The sequence below is a fragment of the Oxyura jamaicensis genome, chromosome 6, assembly GCF_011077185.1.
Source record: "Oxyura jamaicensis isolate SHBP4307 breed ruddy duck chromosome 6, BPBGC_Ojam_1.0, whole genome shotgun sequence".
NCBI classification, from domain to species: domain Eukaryota; kingdom Metazoa; phylum Chordata; class Aves; order Anseriformes; family Anatidae; genus Oxyura; species Oxyura jamaicensis.
Window position 1 is genome coordinate 123,326 of NC_048898.1, and position 21,789 is coordinate 145,114.

At 53.0% G+C, this 21,789-nt stretch overlaps 5 protein-coding genes across 8 annotated transcripts in view; 1 reads left to right on the forward strand and 4 right to left on the reverse strand.

The window, feature by feature from the left end:
* Positions 1-1,441: 1,441 nt before the first annotated feature.
* On the reverse strand, positions 1,442-4,111 carry MTG1 (mitochondrial ribosome associated GTPase 1). Its single transcript, XM_035329634.1, has 11 exons — positions 3,953-4,111; positions 3,821-3,885; positions 3,466-3,570; positions 3,303-3,383; positions 3,054-3,110; positions 2,724-2,814; positions 2,576-2,637; positions 2,253-2,349; positions 1,965-2,046; positions 1,762-1,874; positions 1,442-1,643 (listed from the first exon to the last, which is right to left on the reverse strand). Exons 1-11 carry the CDS (start codon positions 4,089-4,091, stop codon positions 1,546-1,548), a joined length of 990 nt encoding a protein of 329 aa, XP_035185525.1. The 5' UTR covers positions 4,092-4,111; the 3' UTR covers positions 1,442-1,545.
* Positions 3,482-21,789, forward strand: part of LOC118168904 (lipase member M-like) — a 46,872-nt gene continuing 28,564 nt past the window's right edge. Inside the window, exon 1 of one of the 2 annotated variants that reach the window (XM_035329629.1) lies at positions 3,482-3,585. The gene's annotated coding sequence lies outside the window, so the exon portion shown is untranslated. Of the gene's footprint in view, positions 3,586-21,427; positions 21,658-21,789 lie in introns of those variants that run through there. The other variant, XM_035329628.1, reaches the window with a different exon arrangement.
* PAOX (polyamine oxidase) lies at positions 4,570-7,527 on the reverse strand. Its single transcript, XM_035329623.1, has 7 exons — positions 7,365-7,527; positions 6,783-7,272; positions 6,480-6,679; positions 5,926-6,181; positions 5,558-5,670; positions 5,219-5,376; positions 4,570-4,718 (listed from the first exon to the last, which is right to left on the reverse strand). Exons 1-7 carry the CDS (start codon positions 7,510-7,512, stop codon positions 4,587-4,589), a joined length of 1,497 nt encoding a protein of 498 aa, XP_035185514.1. The 5' UTR covers positions 7,513-7,527; the 3' UTR covers positions 4,570-4,586.
* On the reverse strand, positions 7,857-13,452 carry LOC118168908 (lipase member M-like; the record flags this gene model as incomplete). Its single annotated transcript, XM_035329635.1, has 9 exons — positions 7,857-8,158; positions 8,359-8,424; positions 8,787-8,858; positions 9,155-9,301; positions 9,664-9,809; positions 10,542-10,651; positions 11,304-11,502; positions 12,154-12,271; positions 13,339-13,452. Coding segments are annotated over 9 exons (1,206 nt in total), but the record flags the coding sequence as incomplete, so codon positions are not given.
* LOC118168906 (lysosomal acid lipase/cholesteryl ester hydrolase-like) overlaps positions 21,126-21,789 on the reverse strand; it is a 10,808-nt gene continuing 10,144 nt past the window's right edge. For all 3 annotated transcript variants that reach the window (XM_035329633.1, XM_035329631.1, XM_035329632.1), the window contains one exon: positions 21,126-21,430. In XM_035329633.1, coding sequence (XP_035185524.1) covers positions 21,197-21,430 — 234 coding nt within the window. In that variant the 3' untranslated portion in view covers positions 21,126-21,196. The remainder of the gene's footprint in view (positions 21,431-21,789) is intronic.

Here is a 21,789-nt window from a genome sequence, read left to right on the forward strand (position 1 = left end):
GGCTGTCGCGCGGCCCCGCCCCGCGCCGCGCAGCCCCGCTCCGCCCCCGCCCCCTCCTCGCGGCACGGCCGGAGCGGAGCGGAACCGGCGGCGGCCCCGGTCCCGGTGAGCGCGGGTTGTGGGCGGGAGCGATCGCGCGTGTGCATGGCAGCGCGCGGCCGCGGTGGTGCACGCCGGCGTCGCGCGGGGGGGAAGGAGCGGGGAGCGCGCACCCGCGGCCGTCATTTGGGCGCGGGCACGCGGCCCGCACGGCGGTGCCAGCAGCCTCCCCTCGGGGCCGAGCGGGAACTCGCACGTAGGCGTGCCGGAGGGTGCGTGCTTACAACGGCAGCGCGGACACGCGGGAGCACACGAGGCCGTGCCACGCGCGCGTGAGCTTGTGCGCGTGCACGGAAGTGCAAGACAGCGGGGCACGTGTGCGTGCGTGCAAGCCGTGCGCTGCCGCGCGTGATACACCCGCACACCCCACGAGCATCGCGTGAGCGAGGGCACACGCGCAACCCCAGCACGCTCTGTGCGTTCTCGCATGCTCACCGCGCACCAGTGCAGCCTGGCCCTCCCTGTGCGCAGGTCCCGCAGGATGAGGCGGCGCGTGGCGTGGTGCTGGACGCTGATGCTGCTTGCCGCTGCCTTCTGCGACGTGGCCACCGGCAAGGGTGGGCGCGGGGGCGCTCGGGGGTCTGCACGAGGCAGGGCGCGGGGGGCTGCCCGCAGCCGGCCGAGGGCCCTGCCCCGCTACGGTGGGGTCCTGCGTGTTGCGGCAGCGGCGGCAGCTGGCGGGGCAGCGGCGGGGGCCGCACTGCAGCAAGCCCGGCTGGCCGGCGGGCCTGACGACAGCATCGAGTACCGCGAGGGCAACGGGACGGCCGGTGTGTGGACCTCGGTGGCCCCAGGCTGGGCGACATGGGGCCAGGTCGCCTCCTGGCTCTGCCCGCTCGCTGCCCTCCTGCACCGCTTGGTGGCCTGATCCTGCCCACCCCCCAACGAGAACCAGACACCTGTGCCTGGCCAGAGGTGCCCCCACTGTGGGGCAGGACCCCACAGAGCCCTGGGCTCATGGCCTCCCTGCACCAATGCTGAGTCCCACCGCCTCAGGCACTCCTGTTTGTACCACCCCTTCGCACTTCGGATTCTTGGTGTTTCGACAGTGACAACGCAGCAATAAAGCTCGGCAGAAAGTACACGTGACTGGCAGCGGCCCAAGCACAGACTACGGGATGGGTGGCACAAGCTGAGTGCCTTGGGGCAGCCGAAGCCCCTGTTCCAGGGCCACAGTGGTTTTATCTGGGGCTGGAGGTTGCAGCTGCAGTGTTTGGTTTCTGCTGGAGGCAACCACTTCCCACAGTCCTTGTGGGGTGGCTACAGCACCTCATCCCCCACAGCACTACAGGGCAGTGCCAATGGCACAGTCATCCCCCCCAGCCACACAGCAAGGCACAGATCAGCAGAAGCCATTTTAATCACATCCCCATGATGCCAGGGCCTGCCTCCCTGCTGCTGCTGAGATCTCTGCGCCCCTTGGTGAGCCTACGCTGACCCAGTCCTTCAGTCCAGCGTCACCCTGCCCAGGCGTCCGGCGCGGAAGGCACGCAGGAACTCGTAAGCAGCAGCTGAGTAGTTGAGCATCGTCATGTTGACATTCCCTGGAGAAGGAGGCAGCGGATGTGAAGGAAGCTGCCAGAGGCTGGTGCAAGCCCTCAGCAGAGTCCACAGCCCTACAACCCCCTAAAGCCCGGGGACCACAGAGTGCCCCACACTCACCTGTTCCCGTGAGCACCTTCACCTTCTGCGTCTTGCCCAGGATGAGCGCCACATGCTTCAGCACATGCCCAATGTCGTCACTGGCCTCAGGCAGCCCATAGTGCTGCACATACCTGCCAGAAGGATGTGGCTGCCACCCGGCCTGGCACATGGCTGTGCCTCAGGGTGCCTCCAGGTCCTCCCCGTCTCCACGCCATGCTCACCCAAATTGCTGCTGCCTGTTCAGCATGTATAGCAGGTAGTCAGCCATGATGTCCTCCCCGACCAGGTGGTCGCGGATAGCTCCTGGAAGAGAGGGCAAGTCCCAGCACCTTCAGCCTGCCTCAGCTCTGTGCTACGGCAGCTCTGCTCCAAGCCCTGTCACCTCTCCCTGCACCCATGTCTGGCCTGTGGACACTAGGCCAGACACAAAGCCCTCAAGTGTTGGCTGTGGACAATGGTGCTGCTCTGCCCAGTGGCCAGCGCCAGCTCAGGTCCTGAATGCATCTTACCACACAGTGCCAGCTTCATGCCCGTCTCCATGTCCCCCAGCTTCGGGGGTAGCACTCCAGGAGTGTCCACCAGGTACATAAGAGGTGTCTCACAGACCTGCAGTGGGATGGCAGGGCTGTTACACAGGCAGGGACACGTGGCCCAGTAATTAGCAACACAGGCTCAGGCAGGGGTGGTGATACCACTAACAAGCTGAGCTCTTCACTGGAGTCTTGCTGCAAAGTAATGGGGTAACTCGACAGGCTTCTGAGGACATGCAAGCACACAGGCCCTTCCCCAGGGCCAGCACCCACCCAGCTGGCAGGGACAAAAGGGACAGTACCTGAATTCTGGTCAGCACTGCCTTGGTGACACCCGGCTCGCCACCGACTGCGGTGGCCTTTCCTTTGGGGAAAGGAGAGAGTGAGGGAAACAAGTGACATGCCTCGGCATGGCTATGCCAGTGGCTCCTTCCCATGCCAGAGAAATACCCTTTCTGAGGTGCAGCCTCCGCAGCGAGTTGATGAGTGACGACTTGCCCACGTTGGGCACACCGATCACCATGATGCTGTACTCAGCATTCTGGAAGCAAGGAGGATACACGCAGGCAGAAGCCAGTTACCAGCCAGTTACAACGCAGCAGCCACACAGAAGCAACCCAGTGTTCACCAGCACTTCCAGGTGTGCAGCACCCTCTCCTCCAGCGGGAGAGGGAGGTGCCTGCAGCCCTGATTCCCTGGTCACCCACTTGCTGGTGCCACACTGAGACCACAGGCCCAGAGTGACATTGCACACATGCTTGCAGTCTTGTCTCTTCTTACCTCGGCCCTGTGGTAGCGGGGGCTGCTGCTGATGAGCTTGGCAACCAGGGGGACAATCTGCAGGGAAGCGGGGAGAAGGGCTCTCACTTGGGGCGAAGGAGAGGATGGGGCACCTTGGCCAATTGGAGCCAACCTTGCAGATGTGGAATGCCGTGGACCAGTGATGCTGGCCACCAGGCATGCTACTACATGTCACCTCCCCACAGCATGGCACAGTGGGGAGCCACACTGGGGTTGCTGTCCCGTTACCTTCTTGACATTGGTGTCCCGCTGGCAATCAGCAAAGACAACGTGCAAACATCCCTGCTGCTTCAACTGCTCCAGGACTTTCTGTGGAGACAGAGGCACTTCTGGCACTGTCCTGCAGTGGCCCCACAGGACCCTGGCCAGCTCCAGCACCCCGTGTGCTCACCGGCTGCTGGCGAGGGTCGGCCAGGTCCATCTTGTTCAGAACCAGTATGTGTGGTCGGATGCCCAGTGCCTCCTGCAGCATGGGGTTACGGCCTGACAGTGGGATGTGCACGCTGCTAAGGTGAACGACCGTGTGCTGGCAGTGGGGGCAGATACTGGGGAAAACAGAAGGGCTGGGGTGGGGGAAGGGGGTCCGGGGAGCAGTTTGGGGGTTTACAGGGCTTGTACAGTGGGGGGAGGAGGGGGGAGGAAGGGAGGGTTAAGGGACTTGGACCAGGGCACCGGGGGGCGATAGGACACGGTGCGGTTGTCAACACGGGGCGAGGTGCCGGGGAGGGTGCTGTGTCGGAGGATATGCGAGCGTCGTGCACCTCGACGAGGCAGTCGGCGCGCCGCAGGGAGCCCCGCATCTGTCGCAGCCCTGGAACGCAGCGCTGGGTTAGTGGCTGGACGCCCGCGGAGGGGCTCGCCCGTCACCGGGCCCTCACCTTTGGCCATGTGCCCGGGGAACCAGGAGGCCACGTCGCGGCCGCCGAAGTCGAAACGAGCCCGGAAGGCGCCGGGCCCCGACCGAGGCCCGCTGGCGGCGGCAGCGACCGCTCTCAGCGCTCCCGCCCGCCCCGTCATGGCGGCGCGAGCAGCGGCGGCAGCAGGCAGGCAAGGGAGGAGCGGACCGCGGGGGGCGGGGCCGCGACCGGGGCCGGGGCCGGGGCCCGGGCCTCGCTCCGCCCCGCTGCGCCCGCTGCCGTTATCTTCTCAGAGCCATGGCGACGCCGAGCGCTGCCGGGCCTGCGGCGGGGGCCGAAGCCTCGGCGGCGGGGCCGGGAGAGGCCCGAGGGGCGCCCCCCACGGTCCCCGCCGCCCCTCAGCCGCCCGCCGCCGCCGCCCCCCCTCAGCCGCCCGCCGCCGCCGCCCCCCAGCCGCCCGCCCCGGGGCCCGCCGCAGAGTCTGCCCTCCAGTCCGCCCCGCAGCCAGGCCCGGCGACGGCCCCACTGGACGACGCGCGCTTCATGATCGCCAGCACCAACTGGTACTAGCGGCGCTGCGGGCCCCGCGGGGCTGGAGGCACCCAGCGGCCCCGGGTTTAATAAAGGAGGCTCGGATCGCTGCGGCAAGGCGGGTTTATTGCTGGTCGGCGGCTCGCGACAGCCGGTTGAGTCGGTCGGCCTCCCGCCAGCCCGACAGCAGCGCCCCGTGCGTGGTGGAGTAGAAGGTGCGGTGGGTGGCCTCGCCGGCGAAGAGGAGCTGCAGCGGCTGCGGGGAGGCGGGAGGTGAGCTCCCAAGCCGGGGGGGGTGGAGGGGGGGAGGGTGCTGTGCTGAAGTAGCTCCCTCAGGACCCAAAGGCCTCCCATCCCTGGGGTCTGGCGCGAGCGGAGGGGTGCCCCCTCGCATGCACAACCTGCTGTGCGGCTGTGCAGAGAGCAAGAGGCAGGCACCTCTGTACACCTCAGGCACCGTGGCAGAGGCCCAGGAGGAACACTGCATGGTCTGAGGATGCTGGAAAGTTGGGGGGAAGCTGCACATCCCCACAGTTTATGGGAATGGGGTACCCCCCCTCATCCCTGAAGCTTGGCAGGAAGATTCGTGCATCGTGGACTCCTGAACAGAGCAGAAGCCATCTCCCTGTCCTTCTTGGGGAACCCTGTTCCCACCTGTGGCCACCCATCCCCATGCATCTCCACCCAGCCAGAGGAACAGCACCAGAGTGGCTATCCCATGGGTCCCATACACCTGCCATCTCCCAGGGTAATTACCCTGGGGTCTGATGCATCCTCAGGCAGAGGCTGGGCCAGCGCATCGATGTCATCCCCTGAGCTGCCAACAGCCACGTAACTGTAGGAACCCCGGGTGTAGGGTGCACTGTGCCACTGAGACCGGAGCATGCTCCGGGGAGCAGGCAGGTGTGGGTTCCCTACACACATGGGGACGAAGCTGAGACCTGTTCTCCCAGCACCACTCTGGGTGTCAGGAGAGCCCCCCAGCCTTCTGCCTAAGCAGCCTGGGAGCTCTTGCATGGAGATTGAGGGGATCTTCCATCTCTGAGGGCAGTCACCCTGGCCCCACTGGGCAGCAGTGGGTTGGGGAGCAGGTACCTGTCAGCATGCGGATAATGTTGGTCATGGTGCGGAGAACCTCTGCATCGCTTAGTGTCTCCATGTACTCTGCCTCCTTCCCAGCAATGAAGCCACAGAGAACATGCCCAAGCCTGGGGAAGGGAAAGGAGGGCACCTGTCAGGATGGCAGGCAATAGGGCTGGATCCATGCAGAGCCCTCTCCGCCCTGGGAACACCACCGTTCCCACTGTGCCGCAGCCAGAGGTGATAGTGGCTCTGTGAAGGCTTGACGCCACAGACGGGACCGAGATGCTCATTCACATTGCCCTGAAGGTGCCCAAACATAGCACTGCCTGCCAGCACCACAGAGATGCAGTGGTGTGGGGCTGAAGCTCACAGCCACATACTGCTCTGGTGGCTGGAGAACCACAAAGCCGATGAGCTTCTTGAACCAGCTGGCCTCCAGGTCAGTGCTGGGCTCTGCAAGGGGCGACTCGTCCTCCCACACGACTTCCAGGAGCTGTTGCTCGGGCTCCCAGAAGGGCTGCTCAAACTCCAAGAAGATCTTGTTGTTGGTGCCGAAGCCCAGGCGGCGAATGGCCTCTGCTTTCCGCTTGGGCAGGGGGGGCTGGAAAAAGTCCTGATGGTGTTCTTTGAGGAAACCTACGGAGAGAAGATCAGGCAGCTCCTTCCACTGCAATCCAGCCGCTCACTGAGCCTGAGGTAGCAGTGGCGCTCAGCAAGGTGATGCAGCAGTCAGGGAAGGGGATAGGTCCCCAGTGCTTGGGTTTGGGATACTTCCTCCTCGTCCATGGGAAGGGGAGGCTGGGAAGGGGCTCAGGCCAATCCTGCCCATCTTCAGCCTTGCCAGCCAGCAGCAGCAGACAGGAACATCCCCTTGTGGTGTGGGGCTGGGACTGGGTGCCAGGGAATGGGCAGGGCAGGGAATCGGTGGTCTCACCCAGCGGGACGGTGATGATGACGTGGTCAGCAAGGAAGGAGTCACCGTCCTCGCACTCCACCCGGACGGGGAAGATCCTTGCCACATCCCCCTTCTCACAGAAGGACCCCTGCCACTGGATGGTTTTCACTGGCTTGTTGAGCAGGACGGTGCCACCAGGCAGAGCTGCGAGCATGCGGTTGGGCAGGCTGCTATAGCCGCTGTGGGAGAGGATGACAGCCTACCTTCCCTGCTTGGTCACCCTGTGTGGGACCCCACCAGGGTGTCCCCAGCGCTCCTCTCTGCTCCCTGCCCCACACTTACCCTGGGAAGGTGCAGTCCAGGCCGGGCAGTGAGGTGTACTCCCCAAAGGACCCCAGGGCCACCAGGTCCATGCTATGAGTGCCGCTGATGCAGCACTCCAGCTTGAGACAGGTGCTGAGGATGGCCAGCCGGAGCCGCTTGCTGTCCTCATTCTCATCCCAGGTAGGGGCCAGCCGGGCAAGCTCTGCCCGCAGGTACTGCCCCACGCTGGCAGCAGGCAGCTCCTTGGAATGGAGGAAGGCCTGGGTCGACCCCAGCAGCTCAGCGAAGAGGGCGCGGGTGCTGCTCACCAGCTCGGGGCTCAGCACGTTCCCCGCACTGCTGTAAGTGACACAGGGCAGCAGCGGGTGCCCCCCCGCCTCCACCCGCTGGTTCTTCTCCTCGGCAGCGCCGGGCCCCAGCAGGCCGTAGCAGGAGGCCAGGCGAAAGACGGGGTTCCCCTCCGAGGGCCCGTGGATCCAGTGCGCGCCCAGCTCCGCCAGCCCCGAGGCTGCAGGAGGGGGACGGGCTCACCCCGGGGCTCCCGGCCCCGAGCACGGAGCTTCCCCCTCCACCCCCCGCGCCGTGCCCCCCGCTCCCTACCGAAGGGGCAGCTCCAGATGCGCCCCCCGGCGCGGCTCCCCGCCTCCAGCAGCCGGACAGCGCCGAAGCCCTGCAGCCGCTGCGCCGCCCCCAGCGCCGCCAGCCCCGCGCCCACCACCAGCACCCGCCGCCCGCTGCCGCCCTCCATGGTTCCCGGGCCGCTTCCGGGGCCACCCCGGATCTGCGTAGCCGCGGAGCTGCAGCACCACCACAGAGCCGGCTCGTCCCGTGCGAGAGAAGGCCCCTCCGAGCATTTTTTTTTTATTATTTTTATTTATTTATTTATTTATTTTCTGTATGTGCGTGTATGGGTGCTGTGGCCTTTAACTGTCTCCGGGGCTTTGCAGCAAGCAGTAGGGTGGGGACATGCAGAGCAGGTGCAGGCGGCTTGGTGGTGGGATTGCTGTCAGCTGGCCCCGGGTTCCCTGAATCCAACCCGAGCCCCCTGGGGCGCAGCTGAGAAAGGCTTGGCACATATCCTCTGTTCCAAAGACGGGCTGCTCTCGGTCCCCTGCCTCCCTGTGACAAGATGCAGCCGGCCTGCTGAGCCAGGTCCTGCTCTACCGGGACCTCTCCATCAGGGCCAGGATGTGGCTGTAGAGGCGCCCGGGGGCATCCAAGCCCCAGATGAAGTCCCAGTGGTTCCAGTCGGCGATGTGCACATAGGAAATGACATGGATGATGCGGCGCAGCAGCAGGTGCACGCCCCTCCAGTCAGCTGCCCAGTCCTCACCCCCTGACCACACTGCAGTGGGCACGGGCATCTTCTCCAGCTGGTAGGAGGGAGGTGTCTCCTGGAGAGACACAGACACGTCTGAGAACCCCCACAAGCTAACCCAACCTTGCAGCACCTGGGACAGATTCGGCGTGAGGCTGGCAGTTGTTTTGGATGGGGACATCCCGTGGAATGAACGCAGGGGGGCTTCCCTGGTCCCTGCCCCCGCCACCTGCCCACCTCCCTCCTCCAGACACCAGTGCTACAGCCTCCTTCTACCTGGTGGTATATGGCTTGGTTTTCACTGCCGTAGTCAAAGGCTTTGAAGTCTCCTGAGGTCATCACCTGGGAGGAGAGGACACAACTGCAGTGAGATGTGCTGTAGGGTCCCTGGGCCCAGCTGCAAAAGTCCTGCATCTCAAAGCCTCCTTGAGGGACTACTTTGCAAGAGGGTGCTTGATGTTTCACGGTGGGGTAGCATCCCCACAGAGCCAGACCTTCCTCTTGTACAGGGGTGGTGATTTTGTCTCCTGTCCATAGCTGCCAAGTCCACAAAGCAAGGGGTTGCACATGATTTGGTGCTACCCTTGCACCTGTGCGACCCTCCTCACCAGCAGTGTTTTGTGTGCGGGGTGCTGTGAGAGAACTTTGTGTTGGTGACTTTACTTCCACACACTCAATGTCCTGCTCTCTTTCAGGGAACCTACCTGGGCCCAGTGTATCATGTTTTTGACTGATGTCCTGTCAGGATAGTGGGCTGTGTATACATCCAGACGGGTCTGTAGGGAAAAACATTCAAGGTATCATTTCTTGCAAATGGTTAGGAACAAAGACAACAGTTGCCAGACAATGCATTTTCCAAAACAGCCACTGCTGAGTTGTGCTGCCTATAGACTTGGGCCAGGTTCAGAAATATAATTTCCATTAAAAACCAATTGCTCTGGCATGGCTCTGGTGCTTCCTTGCACTGCCAGGAGGTGTGGCATGTCTCCTGGAGACAGGCAGTGCAAGTGCAGAAAGCGTAGGGACTTCTCCTTTTGGGGTGGCAGCAAGAGGGGTACAGAGGTGTACATACCATGTTGAGGTTCTTCTCATTGTAGCCTCCCAGCAGGAACAACAGGGTGGCACAGGGCTTGTGCAAGACTGGGTGCCTGCACAGGTCAGGAAGAAATCTCCAGAGCTTCCTCATTCGCAGTGAGGCATCCGTTTGGCCAAGCAAGAGCTGGGGAAACGAAGGGCAAATGTAACTGCTTGCATTTCCCTTTCTGCACCCACCCCTCAGCCTGTCTTCCGCAACCCGGTGGGCCAGAGCCTTGCAGTGTTCCCACGAGCTGTCCTGTGAGGGGACGTGCTGCACAGGGTGCCTGTGGGAGCAAAACCCACTCCTTCTACCCTCCCGCCCTGCTGGGTTGTGTGCAGGTCGCTGAAGGTTGTGCTGCCCATGTGCTGGTGGAAGGCACACTGGGGAAATTGACGTTCTCGCCTCTTTCACTCCACCTCTCTGGTGGGCTAAAAGCACTGGATTTGTTTCTCACTGTCATTAAAATTCAGCTCAGGGGAGTAGAGTAGGGACCAATCTCATACCTGAAATATCTTGAATTGTCTGTCAAGCAGGAATGACATTTTCATAACTGGACTTTTGGCGTGCTTAATTATCACTGCAGGAGCCAGGGCAAAAAACATTTTGATTTTCTGAGCCAGTTCTGGCATGGATGAAAATGCTATGAATGCTGAGAAAACAGAAAAACAATATGAGACTTGTTGGTCTTTGTTCAGGTGCTTACTCTGAGGGTTCTTGTGGACTCACTGCCTACATCGACATAGCTAACACTAGCCTGAATTAGAAGTGTGGCATGCTCCTCCTTTCTGTTTGGCATTAGTGCCGTCCAAAAGGAGACAATGTCTTTATTCCTATGGTTAAAAGTGGCTCATGAAACACTTTAACAACTCCACTAATGGGAAGTCCTGCCCCATTCACCAGGTGAGGAGAACAGTCCTCTCACCTTCCATAAGCCACTGCTAAAAGGTATCATCACTGAGGTCCTCTCATACCTGTGGTGGCCTAGCTGGTGAAAAAAAGCAACACTGTGTGCATCATCAGAAAGCACAAACTGTGACCTCCATGCAAAATGCCTTTGTGTTTGGTGCGGAACACTGCAATTTGATTTTCTGGGCTGAAATTTGATTTTCAGGAGCTTACTGAGGTCACCAAGAAATTTTCCTACTGCTCTGGAGCATGCTAGTCCTCCCAGTTCTCATTTATAAAACACTGCTGCTGAGGGACTCCTTACTGCAAGAGACCTTCTGGACATTGCCCTCATGTGCCTGCTCAGCTGTCTACAAAGATAGGACCTCTCCACACTTTCTGCTCACATATGGAAAAAATATTGTTTTCAAGGTGGTTCGGGCCAAGCCTTCCCTGCTGTGGAGAGAAAGGTGATGTCCAACCCTTTCTAACACACCAATAGTGGCACCCTGAGAGTAGCCCACGTAATATATCTGCTTCTGGCCGGTCTTCCGCAGAACAAAGTTGATCATTGCTGGGAGGTCATACATAGCCATTTCATGGAAACTGCAATACAGGAATAGCATGTCAGTTACAAGGTATATATACAGAAGGCTTTGACATCTGAGGGTAATTTTCCAGTAGAAAATTCTCATGGCCAAGGAGAGCTCTGTGGTGGGTGGAACGGCATGAGGTCCAAAGGCATCCCTCCTGCCATGGCCTCATCCTTCCTTGAAAAGGCTTAGTCCTCTCATAACCGTAGTTATGAAACTGTGCAGACCCCAGCCAGCAGTGCAACACAGCATTTCAGGTGCAACACATGACAGCCCTGCAGACCCACAGCTGGCTCTGCAGGTCAGGGTGCCAGCACCTGCTCTGCTTCTAGAGAGTTCCTGCCCATGTGTCTTTTAGAGTGATGTGGTGAAATGCAGACCTACATTATTATTAGCTTGTCTACTGCAAACTGGTGTCTCCACAGGGTGGAGACCTATGGAGACTGCAGCACCCCACTGCCTGGAGATTCTGGCACCATATCACAAGCTGGGTTTGCATAGGTGTCTCCAGCCTCCCTGCCCCCAGCCTCCACTGGGAGGTCTGGGGGAGGCCATGCCCAGGACTATACGCTCTGACTTGCCTGCATGGAGGCACCCACCTCTGCCTCTGGAGGTTAGTGACAGACGGGAAAGTTTGCCAGCTTTTGTAATCCACTCCAGCCTACCTGAAATCCCAGAATTCAACCTGATCAGTGGAAAGATGCTGGTGTCTCTGGGACCAGCGTGTTCCTCGACTGTTTCCCAGCCAGACGTCATAGCCAGAGTCTGCTAGTATGAAGCCAAGGCTGTTGTTAGACAGATTTTCAACCCAGTTGCTGCCTTCACCGAGTAGCCCATGCTGAAGAAACACGACTAGTTTGGGGCCTGGATTTGAAAGAGAAACAGCATGTTTCATTGAACCAGAATCCCTCTACTTAACCCAAATTCAGGCTAAGACAGCCTCCTCGTTGCATGGTCAGACAACATGCAACGCATGTTGTTACAGCATCTGCTGGAGAAGACGAAGCCTGGAGAAACATCAGATCAGGGACATTAGGAAATCTCTGCTGTAGTTGTCTCGTGGTTGTAGTTGTATCCTGGTTGTCTCAGGCTGGAGAGCTGCTGTTGTCTCTCCCAAATCTTTCTGATACAACATGCCCATCCCCTCAGCACCGTGGCCACAGGCAGCTCACAGCAACCATGTAAAAGCTCAGGTCTACAGGCCTGTCCCCAGGATAGTGTGGATTCCAAAGTCACAGATTTAGGAGGAAAAAGTAAAATTAATGTCTGCGCCCTCTGAGCCTTGAAGCCAAGTTGCTGCTTGATACGACAGGTTCCTATGCTGCACTCATTCCTTTGCTGGCTGGCAAAACCTTGGCTGCAAATTGGAGAAATGCCATGGATTTGGTATTTTAACTTTAACAGCATATGCTCTCTTAGCTGGATATATTTCATCATCTCTTCACACAGATCTCAGGTAGCTGATCATTGGGTTACGCTTTTTGTTGCTGGCTTCCTTGCCAAACAGAACCATACCTCCATTTCTAGGCTTTTCTCTCCCATGAGGAATTCTGTTTAGTCTGACATAGTAACCATCACGAGTCAGGACTTCGTACTCCTCACTGGGGTACCCTCTGTAGCAGATCATTTGGCTCTGAGAAAACAAAAAGCAAGGTGGAAAACCCGATCAAATGTTTGAAAATACCAAATTCTGAGGCCTACAAGGGATGAGAAGGCACGGGCAGTGAATGAGCAGGAGTGAGGCTGCTCAGGGCCGGGAGGCAGCAGGGCCCAGCTGCAACATGCAGCACATGTCTTTGGATTCCTCCAAAAGTGAGGGCTGAAAGCAAAAGGGCTTACTGGCTCCTGACACCAGCAAAACGTGTTGTGTCACTCTCTGAGCCAGCTGGTGGGGCAGATAAGATCGTGGGCATATCCATCCTGCAGAGCTGGGCCAACTGGAAGTGCCTCTTGTGGCAACAGGACAAGCTCCGTAGGATTAGTCACAGGACTCAGAAAGCTCTGCCAAAGCTTTATCTCTGCTGAAAATTCAACAGATTGGGATGTTTCAGTCCAGTGAAATCAAGCCTACAGATTGCCACACTTGCATTTTCACGTGGTTGCTGGAAGAGGCTGATTTCAGCAATTTCATTGCCAAACTCCTGAGTCCATCTAAAGGTGCAGCCTGCTGGATCTGCAGTGCTGGCCCAGCTGGGAGTGGGGTCAGCAGGGGTCTGCATGCAAACCCCTGCCCTGGTGCCACCAGCCCAGGCCTGGTGCGCTGGTGAGCCTGTGCCTGTTGCAGCACCACTGGCGCTGGCTCTGTTTTAGGCTCACTTGTGGGGTTTTTAATTCCCGGCTGAACTCCAGCCTTATCAAGGGGCATGGGAGAATGCCAAACTGTTTGAACAAGGAGAAAAGGAGTGTGCAAAACTTTCTACCCTCAAGGAAGAAATCTGATCCAATGCACATTACTGCCTCCTCTAACTGACCTGCTTATAATTGCACTTAATGCTGGGAGGAAAAAGATTCATTCAGGAAGCAGGGCTTGTTAATGGTGTTTTTGAGGCAGCATAATACTACTCAGCTCTACAAACCCAGCACATGCAGCTACACAAGCCCTCTCCACACACCCTCCATCCCTCTGCAACCCTCTTTCCTCTAGCTACACATCAGCAAACCTTCAGACAGACAGGAAATTCATGCTTCTCCTGAACTTACAATATTCATGAATGTCTCAGGATTTGCACCCTTTGTGTGCTCGATGACATCTTCTGAGTTTGCAGCTGCTTGTGTCAAAAACAAGGTTGCAATGAACAACCACATCTTGCACCTGTGTAAAATATTATTATATTATTATTATTCATTAATAACTGTAAATCTGTAGATCACAAATGACAGGCTGTGTTGGGGAAGAAAAGGGGATCCCCAGCTCCAGGTTTCATTTAGATTCCCTGCAGGGCTCTCCATGCTTCTCCACACAGGCTGGATCGGGTACTGGGCAAGATCCATTTGAAGTTTTAATAGTAAAAAGATGATGTAATGCAAGTACTAGGGTGATGGAAAATGCCGTTGGGCCAATTTTCACATATAGGGAATTAATCCTAAATAAGAATTTGCACTACGAAAGAAACACATATCTGTACTTTTGCTGTTTCTTTACTGCTTAGGTTTTGCACACAGAAGCCACCAAGGGTCCCATGAACTGAAACTCCTAGAGACTTGTAGGAAGACTATTTATTAAATAAGTGTTGCCTGAAAAAAAAAAAAAAAAAAGAAGCTTTTTGATCACCTTAGAATCTCTTGCCCTGAACAACGATATATTCGTAACACAGTTAATATTATATGTGATTTCTAATGCTTTGCCAGTCTCTTAAAAGTTATACTCTAACTTCTACTCAGTCATGTGAGCTGCAAATCTGTTTTCTCAAATCACCAGCCATCTGTTTGCTCTCTACCTTCCTTTGTCCTCCTCCCAGTGGGTCTTCCATACCATGAGACATATCTGCCCTCTGAAATAGTCACAGTGTTCACAGTAACTCTCTCTATGTTAATAACAAGAGATAAGTTACTGAGAAAAAAAAACAAAAACAAAAACAAAAACAAAACAGTCAATGCTTTTTCACCCTCAAGATAGCTCCAACACAAATCTGAATTACAGGAAAATACATTACCAGGCAGAACCCACTGTCGTATCTGATCAGGTTGGTGGTGGGAATGGTGGCAGCTCTACCAACACCAGCATTAAAAGGAGTGTGTTGTGTCAGAGCCCTGCTACGTCGGCACCACACTGGACCACATCATGTGTCCTCCAATTAAGGGATGTGAGCATGGGTCATATCTTTGATAACTTCCTCCACTTGGTCTTGTGGTCATAACTCTCAGGCTTGCAACGGATTATGTTTTCAGAAGCAGCTGAGGTGATGCAGTAAGGAATTTCAGCTATGGAATTTCATCTTAATCTGATGATAGCCACAGTAAAAAACATCCAAATGTTCCATTTGGAAAATATCATTTCCTAACTCCCAGGTGCCCATGGGAATGCCTCTTCTAAGGGGTTATGGAGAAAGAAGACTCAGGGTGCTCTAACTGCCTGTGAGCACAGTTCTGAGTCCCCGTGAAATGGTGTGGGCAAACAGCAGATGTGTCTGGCTCTCTACCAGATTCATGAGGCCACACAAGCATGCTGACCTCTCCATAGGCACGAGTGGCAGGCCAGACTTCATTGGCTGCGTGGGTGGGAAACACTAGGCCATTACACTACCCTTCACAAGTGGCAGCGGCCCAGGCAGCCTCCACATACCTCTTAGGCCCAAGCAGTATTGTATGTGCAGCTGGCAACTTGCAAAACCTCTGCAATGTTCTCTGGGAAAGCACCAACCTTAGCATCTTGCTGATGGACTTCAGAGAGGAGAGCTTGTGCAATGCCTCTGTTTGGCTGAAGCAATGTGTATTTCACAGAGCAAAGGTGCTCTTTCTCCACTTGCAGTCCAAGATGCTACAACCTGTGCTTTTCTGTAGCTGCTTGGTAGCCACCCAAAAGTCTAAGCCTTTGGCTGGCTACCAGGTGCTCTGCTTACATGTATATTTCCTGGACAAGTATTAGGTTGACTTCTAACATTCATACCAGCCATAGTCCAGGAGCAGTCTGTGAGTTGTGAAATACACTCAGCCGACACACTTCTTCAAAACACGCACAAGTTAGTCCATCCACAAGACTAATTTTCTATCAGTGCTCAACACTGACTTAAAGGAGCTACATGTGTGGGTACAACCTTCCCACAACAGGTGTTCCAAAGCCTTTGCTGTTTCATTACCTTACTTCTGTCCATATTTGTGCCTCTTAAATGTCTTCCCCCTCTTGTGAACACCATAGTCCCACTATATAAGATAGACTTCACAAGTTGTATAGAGGACAATTCCAGCATCCATCCAAGAGGGTTTAAACAATGCCCTGTGGATGCAGAAACCAGCACCTGGCCTGCGTTGCTCTACACTACCCTCTGGTTTCCTTCAACGGCATCAAGACAGACTTCACTTTTTACTTGTACAGTCAGCTGCTTCATCCACTCTCATGTCTGTTGCTTTCTGCCTCCATTAGGTACCAGCTATGTGGTGGAGCAGAAGTGACTAGTAGAGGTTGGAAAGATGGCAGGGAATTCTCCAGTGTCCTCTGGCCAAGAGACAAGGCTGTCACAGCGGTGTATCAGCACTGTGGCTGGTGTAAAATTTAGCACTGGTACTTATCATATCTGTGGTAGGAAAGAGAGAAGTTGCTAAAAAAAAGCAGCTAGCTTTTTACTGAGAAATTCTTATTTAGCTTAGTTAAAGGAAGAAATGAAGACCTTAGAGGTTTCTGAGGTTAGGGGACCAGAGCCGAACATTTTGACACATAAGTGCAAGTTTGGGTAAAAAGAACAACACTGTCATGACACTGCTGTGCATGTACATTTGACAGAACTGTGAACCATCACTGATATTAACATACAGCGCCAGGGTCTCATCATACCTGGTAGGGTGCATAAGCAAATATTGGGTAGACTATCATGGGCATTTAAAATTAAACTGTATAATCACACTCATGGAATATTCGTACAGTACTGTTGTAGGATCTAACTTAAGAAAACTCAAGACCATTTAGAAACAGAAAGACATTTTACTTGTCTTTCTAAGCAAGTAAACCATACCAATGAACACACTCACACACACACACTCTCAACGGGGCCAAAATGTGTGTGTCCAGGTGGTCTGGCCAAGGTCACCTGAGGGTGACACAGAAGGCCAAGGTTGTCAGTATGCCTTCTGGGTTCCTCTTGAGTACCCAGGCCAACTCCTTCTAGGACAGGCCTCTAAGATCTTTTAGGAGATAAAAGTTGTGGTGTGATGTTTTGGCTCTGCATCTTATTTACTTCAGGCTTCATAAGTGTTAGGCAATGATGGGCATTTTTCATTTTCTTGTTTGGGATTATAACCTGTCATCTTCTTGGGATAACAGGAAGAGGAACAGCTCATAAGATGTACTGTATCGCCTTTGCTGTTGTTCTGTTGTCAGGTGTGTCTTCTGCCAGTGAGTTGCCTTCTCTGTGGTACATCAGGGTGAAGCAACACATTCCTCAGTGCTGACGAGATTGATTGGTGTTTATCACGTCCTCGGGGATCAATGCATACCAGATCAATGCATACCATTCTTCTAACTCTTGTTTTGTCATTTATGCTGGTGCTTTCACACATGTAACAGCTTCCAGATAGTATGTCCAATGTTCTGGTTGTTACCTTCTACCTGCTAATGCTTACCAAGCATGAGGGTAGGCAAATCACAAGTAGGGAGATGCTTAACTAGCTGTTGTCTGGTCTTGGCATCCTGAGCTGGGAAAGACAGTATAATTCTGATTTTAGGAATGACAAACTCTTCTGTAATCCCAGCCAGATAAACATGATTTCCTTACAATAAACTTGAACAACCTTGCTCGAGTGAAAAATCTGATAGGGAAAGTGCTGCTTATCTGGTTGTACATCTCCTAGTTTAAAGCCCCTCCATGAGGCTGGTATATCACCAGTATCTCTGATTATACAGTTAATAGGGACTTTACCCACGTTAGAGTTGCACGGTCAAGCTTGATGAAACAATGAATTATTTTCACAACACCTTGCTATAGTTGTTCATGCAATCATTTTATACACAGTAGTGAAACTGAATCAACAAGAGCTTACGTTTCTTAAAAACCTTAAAAATTGCAAAATAACTGTGATATGGTGAGCAGTGATTTCTCTCAGCTCTCTTCCTGTTTCTTTGCTCAGTTGACCCAGAAGAATACTGAACTTCTTGTACTTTTCTGATCTCTCTTAAGTGTACACTTGATTTTAAAGCATGTCTAACGTTGAAATAGTTTGATCTGTTTATGAACAGACTTGGGCAACTTCAGAAAACTTAATAATTTAAAATATTATTAAAATATTAACTTCTCAAATTTGGTGTTTTAGTGCTCTTGGGCCTTTTTTCAATGTATTGCAGAAAGTCTGACATAGGGTCAAGGCAATCAGAGACCTTGAGGAAGCAGCAACAAGACCCACACAACAGAGTCCAGGGTGAGTTGTGGCAGTCAGGAACAGAGACCAACTCAGGCTAATGAAGAGTGCTGGAGTTAGTTATATCTCATAATTATTTTGGCTAAATGTAACTTTCCATCACTTCATCCTGTTCCCATCTGCCTAATATACCAATGCACAAAAATACAAGTCTCCAGGACCAATTACCTGTTCTTTCTTCCAAGTGTTCATCTAGCAATCTTGAAAGAGGTTTCAGAAATAACTTAGGAAATAGCACAGAAATTGCTGATAGTTACTAAACCAAGAAATCTACATGTCTTCAAATGAGTAAAACTCTGAATCTACTCAGCAATGCCAATGACTGCGGGAGATGTTTTTCAGGCTTGCTGTTAAGGATCAGAGAAACATGAAAAGGCAGTGCACCATATGACATGGCTTGATGAAATCCTGTCCTAGTTTAATCTCAGTACAATTCAGTTTCTAAATAACACCGTAGGCCAGTAAATTGCTTAAAGCACATACTAAAACAATCCTAGGATTACTTACAAAAGCACATCATTTTAGGCATGTGCCTCTGCATAATCCTCAAGCAGGAATGACTCTGTAGAAGATGCACTCACCACCTCCATGGTGTGGACACAGCCCTGTGAGCTGACCGTATGCTCCACACAAAGTTACATGAGCCTGCTGCTTCTTTTGCATTGGCTGTGACAATAATAGAAAATTATAGGTCAGCAAACATGGTGTGATTACAGTGTTTTGAATGGGATGTGACATAGTTTTAAGCCCTTCATGCTTGGCACACCGTGCACAAGCAGATCATGAATTGCTTTGCCTGAGAACATCTGGAAGAAAGTTAAGTAAGTGGCTAAATGAGCAACACCGTCCACATATGCGGGTGTATGGTCGAGGTTTTTTCATTTGCTCACCCCTGGAGAAGAGAAAGGGAGCATTGCTGTGCCATGAATACACTTGCTGGGATGGTGAAGGCCTCATGCTGGGCTGTGAAGTCTAAGAGTGAGAGGCTGAGCTGGTTTGGACCCTGACCCATGGGCTGATGTCTGGGGCTGATCTTGCACCTATGTCATCACTGTGGACTTGCCTAATGAGTCTTGGTTGCACTTGGCCACCATCCTGCCCTGCTCCCTTACTGAATGGAGGTTCTGGGACAGGGCCTGGCTGGGGAAACCCAGCTCTGCTGCCCAAAATATCCCCCTCATCTTTCTGCTGACCATTTCCCAGGGAGCTGCCAGCCATCACGGTGCCTGGACATCCTTGTTCTACTGAGATAAAGCTCAGGCCGCAAAACAACAGGCTTCAGATGGGCAAGGACTCCAGTCCCTCCAAGATCAGTACAGCTTCCCAGTTAACTTAGATCAAGGCAATGTGAGATGACAGAACATCACAATGTTTATGCTTACAAGCACCTTGATTTTTTACTCTTCTCTTTCCTTCCAAAATGCATTAGTTCAACTACTGCTGAAACCTTAACATGTGGTAGGTAACAAGTACCAGTTCCATAGGGAGCCAGGCACGTCTTAAACCTGATTTGGAAAGAATTTCACCAAAACACTCCATTGTGGGAATGAATTAAATTAATTCAATATAAGCATTGCTTCAGACAATTACAGAAGTGGCAGAAACATTCTAAACTAACTAGAAAGAAAATGCTACAATTCTTATGAACCTTCAGAATGAATAAATTAGGACTTTTTAACTAAAAATAAATAAGTTCTTACAAGCTATTCAGAAGTTTGTTTGGGAAAAGTCTTGCCAAGCTTTGTATGTTTATTTGCACAGATAGGAGAGTCTCCTTGCATTTGCATGGAGATCCGCTGCAGTGCTGGAGGAATGCCGCTATAGGACAGAGCCCTGGAGTAAATAACTAATCATACAGAAAAATATGTCATTATAAATACAACAAGTGATGTAGCTAATCACTGGAACTCCTTCCAGTACCTAAAGGGCACCTACAGGAAAGCTGGAGAGGGATGCTTTGTCAACGTAGAACGAGAAGTAATGGTATTAAACTAAAAGAGAGTCGATTTAGATTAGATATAAGGAAGAAATTATTTACTGTGAGGGTGGTGAGGCACTGGAAAAGCTACCCAGAGAAGCTGTGGATGCCCCATCCCTGGAAGTGTTGAAGGCCAGTTTGGATTGGGCTTTGAGCAACCTGGTCTGGTGGGAGGTATGATTACCTTGCCCAGAACTGTTTTGTTCTAGCTTTAAGGATGAGGAGTGAATGTTTTTACAGTTGGTCTCCTTTGATCATTTCCTTAGACTCAGACAGAGCCTGCTACAGTTGTCCTGCAGGGATGCGCACCAGCCCCAGTAGCTGCATCCCACCACCTCTAGACACTTGGATGGAAGCATGTTGCTAGCACCCACAGCTTGCCTTTGGGGAGGGCATCCTCACCCCTCCACACGTCTCCTCAGCTTCCATCCTGCCCTCTGCCACCCACCTCTTCCCTCAGGGTGTGTGGATGCTGGGGGCATTGCGGGCAGCGGGCACCTGCCAGTGTTGCAAGCCACAGAAAACTGTCCCCCAGCAGGGGGAGGATTGGACAAGCTGCAGTCCCACGCTTGCATGCAACAAGAGGTCTGTGCTGAAAATCCCTGTGCTCCTCCAGAGGTTTAAGGCAGTACAACCACACAGAGCCCAGTGGACCCTTTTTGCTTTATTATTATTTTTCATACATCTTTGTGGGAAAAGTGCCTTATCCTTTGCCCTGCTTGCTTGTAGACATATTTTAAGAATATAATTGCACAAACAGGCAAATTCACCATTCCTCCCCTAATCAATACTGTATTATGAAGGGTAATCCAGAGGCTAAAGAACAGAGTTAGACTCCTGACTCTTCTTCTCTCTCACACATAAGGAAAACCAAAGCATTTTCTGAGACTCAGCAAAAAGTGACTCTTCCACCTGGGTTTGTACCTTGGGACTATTACATAAAATGGTGCAAAATGGTCTTTTTCAGTACAGCTTACTGAAAACCCTGTTGTGTATGATCAAGTTTGGTGTCACCTGACACCAACAGTACTAGCTCTTTTTATTACTAGCAGAAAGTTTTTAGCTCCTTCTGACTGCAAAGCAATGAACTGTGTGGTCCCATCTGTGCACACTTGAAACACCAGAATGCACAACAGAGCCAAGCTGCTATCCTGTTGTTCACAGCTGGGAACCCAGCCATAGGGAGGCCAGAGCCTACAGCAGCAGCCAAGAGCCAAGCTCCACACAATTTGCTTGTTGCTGGAAACCCATGTGGGTGAGGCACCTGAGAGACTCAGAGTCGAAAGTCCATGCCCAACTTCTGCGAGGACCTCCACCTGCTTAACTTAAATCCCATGCGATTCTCTGGTCATGGGATTGGCCTATTTTCCTCACTTGCCAGAGTAATATAATCCCACAAGTGCAGCAGTTTAACGAACCTTTTCCCCCTCTTTTTTTTCCTCACTTTTTTTCTTCAAATAAAAGAAGCCCCCAAAGACAAAGGAGAAATGAACAACTACTGCCACTTTTCCAACTCTAGGCATTCTTCTTCATCAGTTCAAGAATTTCTTTGTATACTTGTTCATATGCTTGCATACCCCAAAGGAAATCAAAGTGGACGAATTCGGGAATATATTTCTTGTACACCACGTTGGTTATACGAGGCAGTGTTATATTTACATCTTCAGGGGCTGAAATCCAGTCCTTGCCACCATACCATGCAGCAAGTGGTGCTTTCATATTTTCCAGCTCATAGAAAGGAGGTGTGCTCTGGAAGATAAGTAATATTACTTGTGAAAGAAAAGCCTGGGAAGTCACAGACAATTTGAAGATACAAAGTCTTCTTGATTGCTGCTTGGAATTTCTTGCCTATCTGGAGGAATGGCCCAGAAAATATCACTGCAGACCTTGACTATGTCTTGGACTCCCATGCATTTCACCAGAGGGATGAAAAATCACCAATGAATGACATCACACAACTCTTCTTTATAAGAAAGGTACAATCCTATATGACAAGGTAAATTCCATAAATCCCATAAAATTCAGTCTTAGTCACAGCAGTATTTTCATTGTCATATGCCTTTCTTTCTTTCTTTCTTTCTTTCTTTCTTTCTTTCTTTCTTTCTTTC